The sequence below is a fragment of the Mustela nigripes genome, chromosome 9 (genome assembly GCF_022355385.1).
Source record: "Mustela nigripes isolate SB6536 chromosome 9, MUSNIG.SB6536, whole genome shotgun sequence".
Taxonomy (NCBI): domain Eukaryota; kingdom Metazoa; phylum Chordata; class Mammalia; order Carnivora; family Mustelidae; genus Mustela; species Mustela nigripes.
In genome coordinates this window covers 20,184,661-20,199,265 of record NC_081565.1, presented here as the reverse complement: position 1 = coordinate 20,199,265, position 14,605 = coordinate 20,184,661, and the positions used below count along the sequence as shown (strand labels likewise).

Below are 14,605 nucleotides of genomic sequence, written 5' to 3'. Positions count from 1 at the left end.
CTCCCAAATCTTGGCACTGAAGGCTCCTTTCCAGCCTTTGGGTCCCAGTTTAAACATTACCTTCTCAGAATCCTTCCCTAACCATTCTATCTTGAAGTAGTAGAACTCCCCTTTATTCTCTATTTTAATAACAGAGAATTTCTTTTTCTAAGCACTTTTACAGCGTACATTTACTGTGTATTTGTCTTCACTAGACTGTATGCTCCTTACGAGCCCAAGCTGCCTTGCTTTCCCCCCTACTGCAGTGCTGACTACAGAGCCTAGCTGATGTTCCTGAATAAATACAGGAATGAATGAATGAGTGAATCAGACAGTCCTTCTCTGAGGATGAGTTACCAGCCCTGGAAAAACCAGTGACAACCTCCACACCCAGCTGCCTTGTCCAGGGAACTCCACTCAGGAAGACATACCTGGTGCGCTGAGAACAGTCGTTGGGGCCACCTGCTGCTCCGACAGTTAGTGAACCTGCCTCTGTGTTTTCTAGCTCCTTAGGGGGAGCAGTGCAGTTAGGGACGCCCTCATCTTTCTTGAGCTCTGGAAGCTGAGGCTCTTCTCCTAGACTTCCAGGCCCCAAGGCCAATGGGTCCTCATTCGTGGAATGTGAAGTCAGAGACAGTCCCGTGGAGCTTTCTGGCTCCCCGACACAGGCGTTTTCCAATGGGCTGGCAGCAAGTGTCTCTTCGCCCTCAGAGTCCACAAGCACGGGGCCTGGAGGCTTAGGGGGAATTGATGTTGGGGGCCCCAGAGGTCTCTGGGAGGGGACACAAGCCAGTTCAGGTGGAAGGGAATCATCTTTCATCTCTGCGAGCACCTCTGCTTCTGCAGGCTCCCCTTCCCTTCCCTGTACCTCATCCTGGGGAACAGGGAGGGCCTGAGGAGGCAGGGGGGCAGCCTCCTGGACTGCCTGCTCCGATGACACCAGTGGGCACTCTGGTGATTCCCTACTCAGGGGCGCCGGCGGCGGCCCAGAACTGGCCGACACGGAGTGCTCCCGGGAAGGTGTCTGGGGCGGCTCTTCTTCCTCCTCCTCCTCTTCATCATTGCTGTTCCGTCCCTTGTCTTGCTCATTCTGGTTTAACAGCTGAAGAGTCACCATCTGTTCAAAAGCCAAGGAGGAGGAAAGGCTCACTGGCAGGAGAGCAGCAGGCACTCCCACTGCTCTGCTCCCCGACAGCACACCTGCTTGTGCAGGTCAAATGCCTGCTTCTTCCTCTCACTGGATGCTGCCCTCGGCTCTCCAGATCAAAGTCATGCCACTCAGCCTGACTCTTGAGGCACAGCCTCGAATACCTTTTAAATTTAGGATCCCTTCGAAGGCCCGTAAGCCACAAGAGTCCCACTTCACTGCAACAATCGCCAGCCGTCCATACCTTGATGGTGTTCATGATGGTCCCCAGCACGGCCCGGCCGCTGTACGAGTCCTCCAGCTCAAACTCTCCCCGCAACGACTGGAACACCTGGTTCATGATCTTCTTGACCTGCGGGAAGACACGAGGAGAGCAAAACAAAATCTGTGCTGCCAAAATCAGGTGATTAATGCCGGAGAGGGGTTGGGAGGGCTGAAAGGAAGCTCCTGGGGCACCGAACCATGTGCCACAGTGGTCTGGACCCTGGGTGCCGAAGGCGGTCACTGTGGAGAGGGTGATGTTAAGTAAGAAGAGCCACTGCTGGAAGGGTTATCAAGGACAGGCAAGCTGCAGCCCGTGTGTGTTGATGCCTCCTCGCACTGTGGCCACCTCGGGAGCTGCCGAGGGCTGTGAGGACCGGTGCTAGCAGATGCTGGGCACGCTCCTCACTGCGCCGACTTGGAGACACGTCCCTTATCTGTCAAAGCCTCAGGACAGGGCCCTCTGGGATTTGTCACTGAAGTAATACACTCCAACAAGCTCATTTTTACTGAAGTCAGAGAATTGGTGTATCACTAAAGTCAGAAAAAAGGCTACCAACATAACAAATTGGCCACATTCTTCCTGAAGCCCTGACAGGCACATTCAATCCCTTGATATGACCTGGGTTGCTTCTTCGAAATGCCCACTCACCTTCTCTGACGGGTCAGCAGCAGCAGCCACAACTCCAGACACGTGGCGCTTGGCCTCCAGGTCCTTGGTGTGCTGTTCATTTTGCTGTGTCAGGGCCCTGACTTGGGCCTGGAGGGCTAGACACTGCAAAACAACAGACTGTGACTGTGGCCTTGGGAGCCTGGACCACCAGGTGAAAGTCAGGACACCAGGAGGACAAGAACCATCCTCAGCATCCAGTGTTAACATCAGGTAGGTCTGCTGGTGTCCATATGCCCCCACCCACCCCAGGCCTGCTGACTCAGGGCATTCTTTTTCCTCATCCCTCAGTCTCAACTCAGAACTTCACCTCCTCTTCTCCACTGAGGTCTCTTGGCTTGTTCCTAATAAGGTTCAAGAGCACGATGAAAAAAGGGGGGACGTGTAAGTCCAGTGACACAGTGAACATTGGCCATTAGAAGCAGCCTATTCACCTGCAAGACTGCCTTCAACATCTCTGAGTCAAAGATCTTTAACTAGATACTATAAGGAAAGAAAGTCATCTCCAGGAAGGGGGCTGTCATTCCATGGCCCTAAACCATCTTCCATCTCTGTCACATACATGCCAGTGACCTAGCCAACCCAGGCCCCATCTCACCCCTGTGCCTCTGCCCGGGGCGTTCTGCCGCCTTCGGCACCACACTTCCCCTCGCCAATGCTACTGGTCCTTGGCTCTGCTCCCTCAGGCACTTCCTCCTCTGGGCCACATAACATTCAGCTTATCTCTGTTTCTCTCCAGCTCCCTTTCTTGACTGTGAGATGCCTGAGGGCAGAGCTCTTTGTAAGCCCTTTCCCTAACACAGTATCTGAACTACCACTGGCACTCAATAAATATTTGCTTCATAAATGATCAAATAATGGAATTAAACACATTCCAGAACACTAGTGTTGCTTTTCCTTTTTCTAGGTCATGAACCTGTCTTCCCAAAATCGGTATGTGAAAGATTGCTGATAAACTGGAGAGCTGAACAAGCGTGGTTTGCTTTTCAAGCTATTAACACCTTTCAGGTTCAGAAGGATTTACAAGACCCAACCTGTCTGCCTCAAATCACCTGGGCCGCCTAAGCTGCCTAACCTGGGGGAACGCCCACCTTTTCCTGAAGGTGGAGCAGCTTCTGATGCGTGGCCTCTCTCTGCGCGCACACTTCCTGGTACTGCTGCTGGTGCGCATCCTTGGCGGAGGCCAGCAACTGCTCACACCTGGCTTCCCACTGGGTCTGCAGCTCCGCCTGTACCAGAGACAGCTGTCAAGATAACGTCATCAGCAGATCCTGGGGAGGAGGTATTCGCACCTAAGGAAGCCCATCTTTCCTAAGGCAAAAAGAATAAGCTAACAGCCCAGATTTAATAGGGACACAACTATTTGAAAGACCCTGATTACTTTGAAAGTAAATGTACTTTCTGAATATAGGTATGCAGGATTCTAAAAGCTAACTCTAGCCAGATAAAGAGATGGTGAGTCACCTAGAGGAGAGGGCCATACTGTGATCTTTTCAGAGTCTGGGCCCTGAACGTCACAGGTTCAGGCGAACAGTTTGTCAAAATCCCCAGAGGAGACTAAACTGAGGGCACCAATTCACTCAACAGTCAGACACACAAATATGAGTTTATGAATTTATGAGGAAAAAGGTCTCTGCCAAATAAACGAGAGATCCAGGTGTGTCCTGTCACCGTCCCTGGTCTCCTTGCCTGATTACCTAAATAAATCCCTTCTCCTCAAGGACAATAATGGGCCTGAAGGATGGTGTCTGCTGGTTGAGGACTCTGGCCTTAGGATGTTTGAAATCCCCTTTTCTCAAGGACGATAATGTGCCTAAAGGCACATTTCCAAAGTGCTTCGGTTTGCCATTACCTGCTCTGCAGCTGCTTGGTCTGTGGATACCCGAGCCTTTTTCAAGAGCTGCCGAAGCTTGTCCAATTCTTCCTGGTAGGACTTGCGGATTTCGTCAATCTCCTCCTCAGCCTGGCAGCGCTCTTGAACGGACTTCTTTTTCCTTTCAGAGAGGTTCTTAGGAATAAGAGAACTATCATCAGCTAGCTGTTTCACAGAGGATAAATGCAGAAGATGGTGACAGTGGTGATAGTTTTTGACCTGGGTCCTTCTGGAAACAATTCAATGTTTAATTTTTCTTCTATTTTTAACATTCTTGGCTCCTGAGTGACAAAAATTGTGATAAGAAGAAGGAAAACAAGAAGGTCTTTATCTACCATTGTATTAAGAGATGGGGAACATCTTAACAGGGGTCAGGGTACAAGGAAGTTGACACTTTCATACCTCCTAGTAGGAAACTAAATGGGTCTCTCTTTGGATGGCAATTTAGCAGTCCTGAAGAAGGATTCTTAAAAATACATCCAGAAATTCCACAAATTATCATTTATCTTAAGGAAGCAATAAATCACGTTCACAAAGACTGTGGTACAGGATGGTCACTGTAGTGGTATCTATAACAATGAAAAACTAAAAACAGCCCCCCCAAATCAGAAGGAATTAGGTTTAAAAAAAAACAAAAACCCTGATAAAATCATAGAAAATACTGAAAATGCAGACCAAGTTTATCCCCTAAAAAGGCACTAGGCCACAAAAGCATTACTAGAGAGTTTTATAGAAATCTCAGAAATAGTTTGTTCTTTTCATATTTAAACTGTTCCAGAACAGAGAGAAGAAATATTCCCACTTTGTTCAATGGGGCTAGTTTAGGCTGATCTTAAAATTTTAACACAACAAAAGAGACTATAAATACTCAGTGGTATTTATAACATCTATGAGTGGCAAAGGATTAATACCCTCAGTAATGTTTATAAATCAAACTAGTATTACAACAGGAAAGAGGACAAAGTACATTAAAAAGTGATCCAGCAATTCTAATTCAAGCAATTCATTTTATGGAAATGCTCAAATGAATTTTCAAAAAAAGAACTGTATAGTACAAGGGGATGTCCAGAGCAGCAATACCTGAAATTGTAAAAAAAATAGAAACATAAATACCCATCAGTACGTAGTTAAATAAGTTATGGTACAACCTTACAATAGACTAAACTACTGCACTGTACTTAAAATGAATAAGAAAGTTTTTTTTTTGTTTTTTTTTAAGATTTTAGTGTTAAGCAATCTCTACACCCAATGTAGGGCTTGAGCTCACAACCCCAAGGTAAAAGTCACACGCTCTACTGACTGAGACAGCCAGGCATCTCAGAAAGTTCTCATTCTTACTAGTACAATGTCCACAATGTAAAAAAAAAAAAGCATTAAACATGATCTTATTATAGTTTAAAAACGATCACTGGGGCGCCTGGGTGGCTCAGTGGGTTAGGCTGCTGCCTTCGGCTCAGGTCATGATCTCGGGGTCCTGGGATCGAGCCCCGCATCGGGCTCTCTGCTCAGCGGGGAGCCTGCTTCCTCCTCTCTCTCTTCCTGCCTCTCTGCCTGCTTGTCATCTCTTTCTGTCGAATAAATAAATAAAATCTTTAAAAAAAAAAAAAAAAAAAAAAAAATAAAAACGATCACTATACATATATGTATGCACAAGTATGTGTGTATGTGTTTTATACACACAGAAAACAAACTGCACAGATAATCATACACTATTTATAACTGTTATCTCTAATGCATGAGATTAGAGAAGAAAAAAGATAAATTTTATTTTTTATTTCATACTTTTCTTTATTATTTGTATGTGTTACAATGAGCACATGCTACTGTAATTCTTAAAAGGAAAGTAAAAATGTTATCAGCTTCTTGGGTCCAAAAGAGAAACTTCAAGTGTGGAACTTACCTTTTCCAGAGATTCCTTCTCAGCTCGGAGATCAGCCAGCTCCTCCTCCAGGGACGTCACCTTGAGCTCCAGCTGTCTCCGGGTTTGCTTTTCACTTTTGAATTTGGACTGAGCTTGCTCCGAGGCCTCCCGGAGTTCTGAGACAGGACGGCAGAGAGACTGGCTGCAGAACCAGAACTGCAGGGGCCCCTGGCATTCCTGCCGCTTCCCCCACCATGCCCTGTGGCCTCTCCATGCGACCACATGCGACCACATGCGCGCCGTCCCCGCGCTCCCTTCAGCACCACCTCGCTGACCGGAGAAAGGGGGATCCGGTCCAAACCAACTCCACCACCAACCCACGTTCGTGTCTGTATGTGTGTCCCCTTCTCCACACACAAAATGAAAAAGAAATGCTTCAAACCATCCAAAACCACCTTTGAAACGTATCACACCGCAATCCCATTTCAGCCACCACCTCGACACACTGAACAGATCTTCACTGAGCATTAGTCCAGGCCCTGTCTCACTGGCTTGGTGGGACACTCCCAGCCTTCTTGGTAGCTGGGACATTCTACCAAGAGTTTCCTTTTCAAACACCAAAAAATGCCCAAATAAAGCAACTGGAATATTTCTTAAAAAGGTAATGCATCAAAATGAACTTGGTATGGAAAACTTCTGAGGTTAACTGTCCTAGGACACCACAAAAGCAGAAAAGAAGATACCTGTACAACACTCAAATCTAAGACTGTCCCCCAGGCACACCCAGGTGATGCTCTCTAATAGGGAGGGGGCTTATCCTCAAGGTATCACTCTACCGACTGACATCAGTGTTTTCAGCTCTTTCAGGCAAGCGAACTTCGCTTCTTGCCCATTCTGCTGCTGCCCAGCTACACCCTGCCCCCAGTCCCATATGTGTCTTCCACGTTTGTTTCTATACACCAGGGTGCAAGAATCAACGTGCTGGTCTTCACAGCTCTTCTATTCAAGTCCCTGTGTCTGGAGCAGCACTTTATGCCAGGTACTGAATTCATGCTAACTTGGAGGAAAGGACTTCGCAGAGATGAGCAAGACGCCCACCCTTGTCCTCTAGAGGCTTGTATTCTAGAAGGAATACAGACATAGAAATAGTGCTGATTTGAGACTAACTAACTGATAATGGCCATAATAATGTACTCACGGTAAAGGATTCTAAAAGCGATCAACTGTTCCAGAAAAAAAAAGGAAAGTTTCTGAAAGAGATTTTGGAGAACTGGAGACAAATACTGGTGACAGTGGACACAGCAGGTCCAGAGAAGAGCATGGATAAAAAGGTAAGACCAGAGCCACAGGATGTGCTGAAGCTGCAGCAAGCTGGAGGGGCCTCAAGTGCCAGGCTGAAGGGCTGGAATCCATCCTCTAGGAAGGAGGTGGCTACTACAGGAAGCGTTTCTTTCTTAAACTTCCACTGAGCCACGAGTTAGAGGAACACAGTAAACTCTCCCAGGCCCCTGAGCCAAACACAAGTACCAAGACAGTGAGGGCAACACTTGCGAAATGAAGTGGGAAAATGGTCACGGATCAACTCCAGATAAACAGTCATTTCTTTGGTTGTCCTTTATGTCAAGCCGTGGTGTAGGTTTATACCAATCTACTTCCATTTTTGCCTCAGTCCTTCACAAATTTCATGAGCATCAAGCCAAATGGATTTGAAAGAAGGACAGAATTTTTTTATTTCTATTTTTTTATTTTTTTAAAGATTTTATTTATTTATTTGACAGCACAAGTAGGCAGAGAGTCAGGCAGAGAGAGAGGAGGAAGCAGGCTCCCTGCTGAGCAGAGAGCCCGATGTGGGGCTCTATCCCAGGACCCTGGGATCATGACCTGAGCCGAAGGCAAAGGTTTTAACCCACTGAGCCACCTAGGTGCCCCAGAATTTTTTTATTTTTAAATTTTATTTATTTATTTGAGTGCCAGAGAAACAAAGTGTGTGAGAGAGCAAGCATGGGGTGGAGGGAGGGCAGGAGGAGAAGCAGAGAGCCCGACGTGGGACTTGATCCCTGGATTCCAGGATCATAACCTGATCCAAAGGCAGATGCTTAACCGAGTGAGCCATCCAGGCGCCCCATATTTTTTTTTTTTTTTAATTAAGTGAATTCTACCCTTCAACACTGGCCTTGAACTCACGACCCTGAGATCAAGAGTCACATGCTCTACTAACTGAGCCAGCCAGGAACCCCTCAGTTTAATTCCTTAGGTTTAAATGGTGACCATCCCAGTCCCTCCACCAGGGACGTACCTGGGAGCTCTGCCTGCAGTTTGGTAAGCTGGCCTCTAAGGAGGTCTGTCTCCTTCAAGCTTTCTGTCAGCTCCATCTGCAGCTCCGTTTCTTTCTTTTGGTGAGCAGTCACTTTCAGCTGCAGACGGGAGACTTGAGCGGTGGCGGCTGCTAACTCTTCTGTCACCTTGACCTGAATGGTAACAAAGTATGATGCCACGTCAAACACAGGTGTCCCCTGTCTCCAAGTGATGACCCAACTTCACACACTCTACACTGACTGAACTGGTAGGAAGAGAGCTAAGGCACCCTCAACCTACGTTAAGCCAACATCAAGCCTTCAAAACGGACCACCTCTCTGACCCAGGAATTCCCTTGCAGAAATTTGTCCTTAGGAAGCACTGTGCAAACTTAACAAAAATCTTGCTACAAGATGTTCGAAGCAGATTGTTTACAGTTGCTAAAGAATGGAGAAATAAAATGCTGGAAAATGGGCTTGCTTAAGCAAATTATGATACATGAGAAACGGTATTCCTGCCATTTTCTAACTTTTCTAGAACACACATGTATTTTTCTTAATATGAAAAGGATATTTTAAAATTAAATTGAATGCCTTCAACTGCAATCAACATCTGAATCTGTAGTTTCTCCCAAATGGTCCTGACTACCCATGGAAGGATGATGGAAAGCTCAGCTGACAGTGACTGCTCTGGGGGTCCCTGCAAGAAGAGAGCTAACGAGACGGCCATGCTTCAGTTTTTTGTGTGTTCCACGTATTGCAGATGGTGCCCTGGCCTCACAGAAGCTATATGCTCTCAAATAACAGCTGATGAAACCACAATGACCCCCTGGAGAAGCCTCTAATGATACTCCACGCAGAAACCCTGATGATTAAGAGGATGGTCAATAAAACGGAATGGTAAACAAGTGACAAATAGCACATCCTTGTCACCTTAACTGACGTGTTTCCATAAAATGAGCAGAAATGAGATGATAAGAAAGGCAGTGAACAGTTGCTCCACTGGTGACCAGTCTTAACGTTCGGACAATCAAGTATGAGGCTGGACCATCTCTCCTACATTACTATGCCACTAATCCTCTAACTACTCCTACGCTATTCTACCTGAGGTGCATTTACCGTTGTCTCCTTCGTACTGTCACTTGTCCCTTCTCAGGCTATTCACTATGCCCCTGCAGATGTAAATGTTCCAAAGCCTTTACTGGTTTGCTAGCTTCCATTTAAAATCTAGTATTTTGGCTTTCCTAAACGTGAAGGAAATAAAGTAAGTTAAGAGTGTATATAAAACAAAAACAGGCTATGAATGAGTATCTGAGAGTCCACTGACACACTCTCTCTTTGACCAAACTTTAGTCAGGTTCTTCTAAGCCCCTGACCTTGGCCTCCCACCCTGTCTATGGCCTGCCCTGTCTAGTTTTAGCAAGAATCCTGCTATGTCCGTTCAGAGAGAACCCTTCCCCCAATATCTGAACAAGTTCTTCATCCTTGACCTTTGGTATCCGGGTCCTTCGCCAGTCATTAGCAAGAATCCTACTAGGTCAGTTTACCAAGAATCCCCCCACCCATGAGGTCTCCTCTGAATAATTTTCCAGCACCGACCTCTCATCCACTCCTTAGCTACGACTCCCCCATCTGCCCTTACTATGTGGAGTAGAGCCCACTCTTTCTGTCCTACTGCAACAGTCTAGAATAAAGTCCTCCTTACTGCTTCAGGAAGTGTCTGAATAATTTTTTCTTTAACAGTTTGAGACCTAAGATACTTACTTTTGCTATTCAGTAGCCTTAGGGTTTTACTTGTTAAACACAGAGGACAATGGCAGCTAGAACTTCCAGATAGAAGAGGGGCTTTCATCTATCTGCCCCAAGTAGAATCAAAGTTTAAGTCACTGCCCTGCCCCACGTGGCCTACTGGAACCTGAGCTCACACAGCACCCAGAGAGCTTCATGTCTGCCTACAGCTCGAGAGCTCACAAATACCACAGTGAGGGCCACTTACAAAGGCTTCACAGCAGCTAAGACCACTGGAAGGGCTGAAGGTCACTGGGTGGGAAACCGTGAGATGGGTGGTCCCTCTCACACCAAAGGACAAGCAGAGTGAAAGGTCACTCAAAAGCTCTTTTTATCTCAGGGCCTTACTTGGAAAGGCCTATGAGAAGCATGGCAAGTAATACTCTCACCCAAACATACCTGTGTGCACAGAGAAAACAGCGAACGGATGAAAGGAAAGCAAAGGCACGGAGAACCAAGGGTTCAGAAAAACAAGTAAAAAGATGTGTTCAAGTCAGAAGCAGGAAAATGGTATCAAAGCAAAATGGAAATCTGACAAAAGGAAAGGTGCAGTTGACTGGAAGTGAGGCCCTTAGGCAAGCTGCTTCCTCTCTCTGGGCTGCAGTGTGTGCTCTGTAAAACAGGAAGGTCAAACCAGGTGACCTCCGACAGCTCTTCCATTAGTCCAGGGTTTTCTGTGGAAATACTAACCCTGTCACAGAGAAAAATAAGGAATTCCGTTCACCAAATGTCCACTGAGCACTCAGTCCAAACTCTCTCAGCTGCGTTTAAGGCAGAGAGCTGCCTCCAGGGATGAAAGGACCTTGATGATGTCCCTTTGGGAGGACAGCCCTCACAGGGACGACTGTCAAGTAAGCAAGAAATGGAGCAAAAGGAAAGCGGGGGGGGGGGGGGGGGTTGAGCCTTGAAAAGTGTCAAAGTGTCCAGTGAGGCGTGTGATACTTGGTACCCAGCTCCCCAAGCACAGCGCTCCTCGGCCCGGGAGATGCTCTCAGATGCGTGGGAAGCACGCACGTGCCTAGAACCTGGTGGGGATTTAAGAGAGCCGTTCTCACTGTTGTGACTACTGCATGTTCTGCTATTAAAGACAGAGCAGCCACCAGCTGCCTGGCACTGTGCCAACCATTTTGTTTATCAATATGGGATCATTGGGTGGCACAGCTGGTTGAGCGTCTGTCTGACTCCTGACTTCAGCTCAGGTCATGGTCCCAGGCCCACGAGATCCAGCCCCATGGTGAGCCAGAGTCTTCTTGAGATTCTCTCCCTCTCTCTCTCTGCCAGTTCCCCTGCTTGCGCACACGCTCTAAAATAAATAAATAAATCTTAAAAAAAAAAAAAAAAAAGGAATCATGTGGGTGGATGGGTGGATTAATAAGCTAACTCTTGGGACTGGCAAACTCTGACCCCCAGGCCAAACTGGCCTGTTGCCTGTTTTGTAAATGTTACTGGCACACACACATACAAACACACACCCCACTGATGCGCAACATGAAAATCACATGATGAAGTTCCTAAAAACAAAGGTGCCCAGCTGCCATGGCCAGAGCTCGCGGCAAAAGAAATGACAAAGAGCAGCGAATCCTACCTGGCTGTGCATCAGAGTCAAAAGGAGCTTCTGAAAAGTACAGATTCAGCCCTAGGCTACATAATGTTGAATAAGAATCTAAAGGTGTGGGACGCCTGGGTGGCTCAGTTGGTTGGGCCACTGCCTTTGGCTCGGGTCATGGTCCTGGGTCCTGGGATCGAGTCCCACATTGGGCTCCTAGCTTGGCAGGGAGCCTGCTTCTCTCTCTGCCTCTGCCTGCCACTCTGCCTGCTTGTGCTTTCTCTCTCTAACAAATATATAAATGGATAAAATCTTTTAAAAAAAGAGTCTCAAGGTGAAGTTTAAGAATATGTATTTTTAATCAAGCACCTCCAGTGATCTGGAGACAGCCAGAGTAGAGTGTGGGAACCACTGATCTAGAACAAGTTCTAGTAATTAGACCTGAATAACAGGTCTAACAACTCAACCAAACAATATACTTAGGTGTCCCTGCCAGGCCTACAGACTAAAAAATTTTAAAAGGAGTAAATGAGAGCAAGAAAATAAAAGTAGAGGAAGGAGAAATAGTAAAAGGCATGGTTACTGGAGAGTGAGGTGACTCCAGAAGTGCTGAGCGATGCCAGCATCACAGGCTGCTGACCTTGATCCAGGCCAGAGCAGTCAGCCACAACAAACAAGGTACGTGGGAAGCAGCAGTGAGACCGGACTGGGGTCAAGTTGGGAACAGGGCTATGCAGGCAAGGCACTGTTTATCAGAGGGTAAGGGGTCAGAGCTAGTTCTTCCCAGGGCACTATAACTAAGAGAACACAGAGAATACTAACAGCATGAGACCTAAGTAAGGAATCCTCAGCATTACTGGATTATGAGAAAGTGAGTAAGCTCCCATGGGTTATAAAGTACATTCCACTCAACTCTCCAAGTGTTCAGGAAAAATTCAAATACAAAATATAACCTGTTACTTAAACCTCAGAGACAACAGCAGATGGCTGGGTCAAGATCTCCAGCTGAGGAGCAGTAGCCCAAACTGAACTCCACTCGAGATAAACAGTGTCACTGGAACAGCGACGGGAGTGTGCCAGGAGGAGTGTCAGCATCAGCCCAGGCCAAGACCCACCAGTCTTCCTTAGAGCTACTCCAGAACAGGTCGAAATGCCTCCTTCCGAATGGATTGAAGCCAGGCAGCAGTACTTAAAAATGCTCTGGCAGATGTAGATGAAGGAATAAGCTAGACAATCCTAAATTTCACTGAAGTGTTTATTACATGGCATAATGGGAATTTTCTGATTGGGTCAGGAGAATAAATTTCATTTGCTAATAAACAATGTAATCCAAATTACTAACACCAGTGATAGTTCTTAAGTCAATTCATTGTAAAGCGTACTTTAAAACAGAAGTCTGGGGACTCCTGGGTGGCTCAGCTGGCTAAGCATCTGGTTTCAGCTCAGGTCATGATCCCAGAGTCCCAGGATTGAGTCCCCCATCAGGCTCCCTGCTCAGTGCGGAGCCTGCTTCTCCCTCTACCTTCCACTCCCCCTGCTTGTACTCTCATGCCCTTTCTCTCTCTCTCTCTCTGGCAAAGAAATAAAATCTTTATTAAAAAAAAAAATAGAAGTTTGGGGGTGGGGGATATAGTAAAATCTGTTAGAAGCTTTCTGGTTCTATTCCCAATGATGGCAAGTTTTTTTTGTTTTTTTTTTTTTTTTTTTGCTGAAAAGCAGTCTGTAAGTACGTACATAGGAGCACTCCTTAGCTCTACACGTCCTGACGGGCTTTTCTCTCCCTCGTTACTTTACCTTCTCTTGTTCAGCATGCAAGACTCTTGCCTGTGTGTTTTCTGTGGCTGTTTGAAGTGAGTTGTTCCTCTTCTCCATCATCAGGTTACTCTGCTCAACGTATCTGTGACATAGGGGAAAAGATATCCATGTGTGGTGAGGGGGAAGGAAGGATGAAAGAGGAGAGCACTTTCCCCTCACCTTCCCCTGCCAGCTCCCCCAACCCCACCAAGTGGGAGAACAAGAGACACTAGAAAAGAGGAACATGAAGAATGATTTTTTAAGTGAAAGGCCATTTGCTACATGTTCCCCTGACTACACACTCCCGCTCCCCGCCACCAAACTCTTCAGAAGGGTCGGGAAAAAAATTATATGATGTTTGGGCTTTATATGGAAATCAGTGAAGTTCTGGTTGATGAAATAGCCCACAGACTAGAGAGGAGAGTTGACATTATTTTCTAAGAGTGTTGTAAGTTGTTTTTTTTGTTTTTTTTTTTTAAGATTTTATTTATTTATTTGACAGAGAGAGACCGCAAGTAGGCAGAGAGGCAGGCAGAGAGGGAGGGAAGCAGGCTCACTGCTGAGCAGAGAGCCCGATGTGGGGCTTGATCCCAGGTCCCTGAGATCATGACCTGAGCCAAAGGCAGAGACTTAACCCACTGAGCCACCCAGGCGCCCCTAAGAGTGTTCTAAGTTTTAACACTACTTTTACAGATGAAGAAGTGAAGGCCAGGAGGAATAAATACCCAAAGCCACCCAACCAAAGAGGAGCAGAGCTGGCATTCAAAACAGGTCTGCCTGACATTACAGCCTACTGTGTTCTTTCTACCAGAATTCCTCTCAGAAAACAAATAATTCACACGACAGGAAGGAAACAGAAGTAGCACCAGTACACATAGCTACCCTAAACAAACATGTTTATTGGGGCACCAGGGTAGTTCAGTGGGTTAAGCCTCTGCTTTCGGCTCAGTTCATGATCTCAGGGTCCTGGGATCGAGTTCTGCATTGGGTTCTCTGTTCAGCAGGGAGCCTGCTTCCCCCCCTCTCTCTATGCTTGCCTCTTTGCCTACTTGTGATCTCTCTCTGTGAAATTAAAAACAAACAAACCTAAAAAACAAAACCAAACCCATGTTTATCCAACTTGGGCATTTACAAATGAAACCCTTTGTCCATCCTAACCAGTGCCCCATACCTGTCATTACCTCTGATTTCGTTCAATTAGTTCACTAATCTTGTCATTCTGTTCTTCTATCCGACTGCTCTTTTCAAGGAGCTCTTGCTTCAATCTTTCATTTTCCTAAAATCAAAATATATGATGTATAACTTAAGTTTTTGGGAGGAAAGTGCCAGATATAAGGGAATCAACTTGAACTGACAGGCGACACTGATACAAATTTTGAGATAAAAAACTAG

At 46.4% G+C, this 14,605-nt stretch overlaps 1 protein-coding gene across 4 annotated transcripts in view; it reads right to left on the bottom strand.

Moving 5' to 3' along the window:
- Positions 1 to 14,605, bottom strand: part of FKBP15 (FKBP prolyl isomerase family member 15) — a 54,882-nt gene that overhangs the window by 3,767 nt on the left and 36,510 nt on the right. For 2 of the 4 annotated variants that reach the window (XM_059411024.1, XM_059411028.1), the window contains 9 exons: positions 14,395 to 14,489; positions 13,214 to 13,316; positions 8,088 to 8,259; positions 5,831 to 5,967; positions 3,910 to 4,065; positions 3,149 to 3,301; positions 2,040 to 2,162; positions 1,371 to 1,478; positions 411 to 1,096 (listed from right to left, as the gene is read on the bottom strand). In XM_059411024.1, coding sequence (XP_059267007.1) covers positions 411 to 1,096; positions 1,371 to 1,478; positions 2,040 to 2,162; positions 3,149 to 3,301; positions 3,910 to 4,065; positions 5,831 to 5,967; positions 8,088 to 8,259; positions 13,214 to 13,316; positions 14,395 to 14,489 — 1,733 coding nt within the window. The remainder of the gene's footprint in view (positions 1 to 410; positions 1,097 to 1,370; positions 1,479 to 2,039; positions 2,163 to 3,148; positions 3,302 to 3,909; positions 4,066 to 5,830; positions 5,968 to 8,087; positions 8,260 to 13,213; positions 13,317 to 14,394; positions 14,490 to 14,605) is intronic. The other 2 variants (XM_059411025.1, XM_059411027.1) reach the window with 2 other exon arrangements.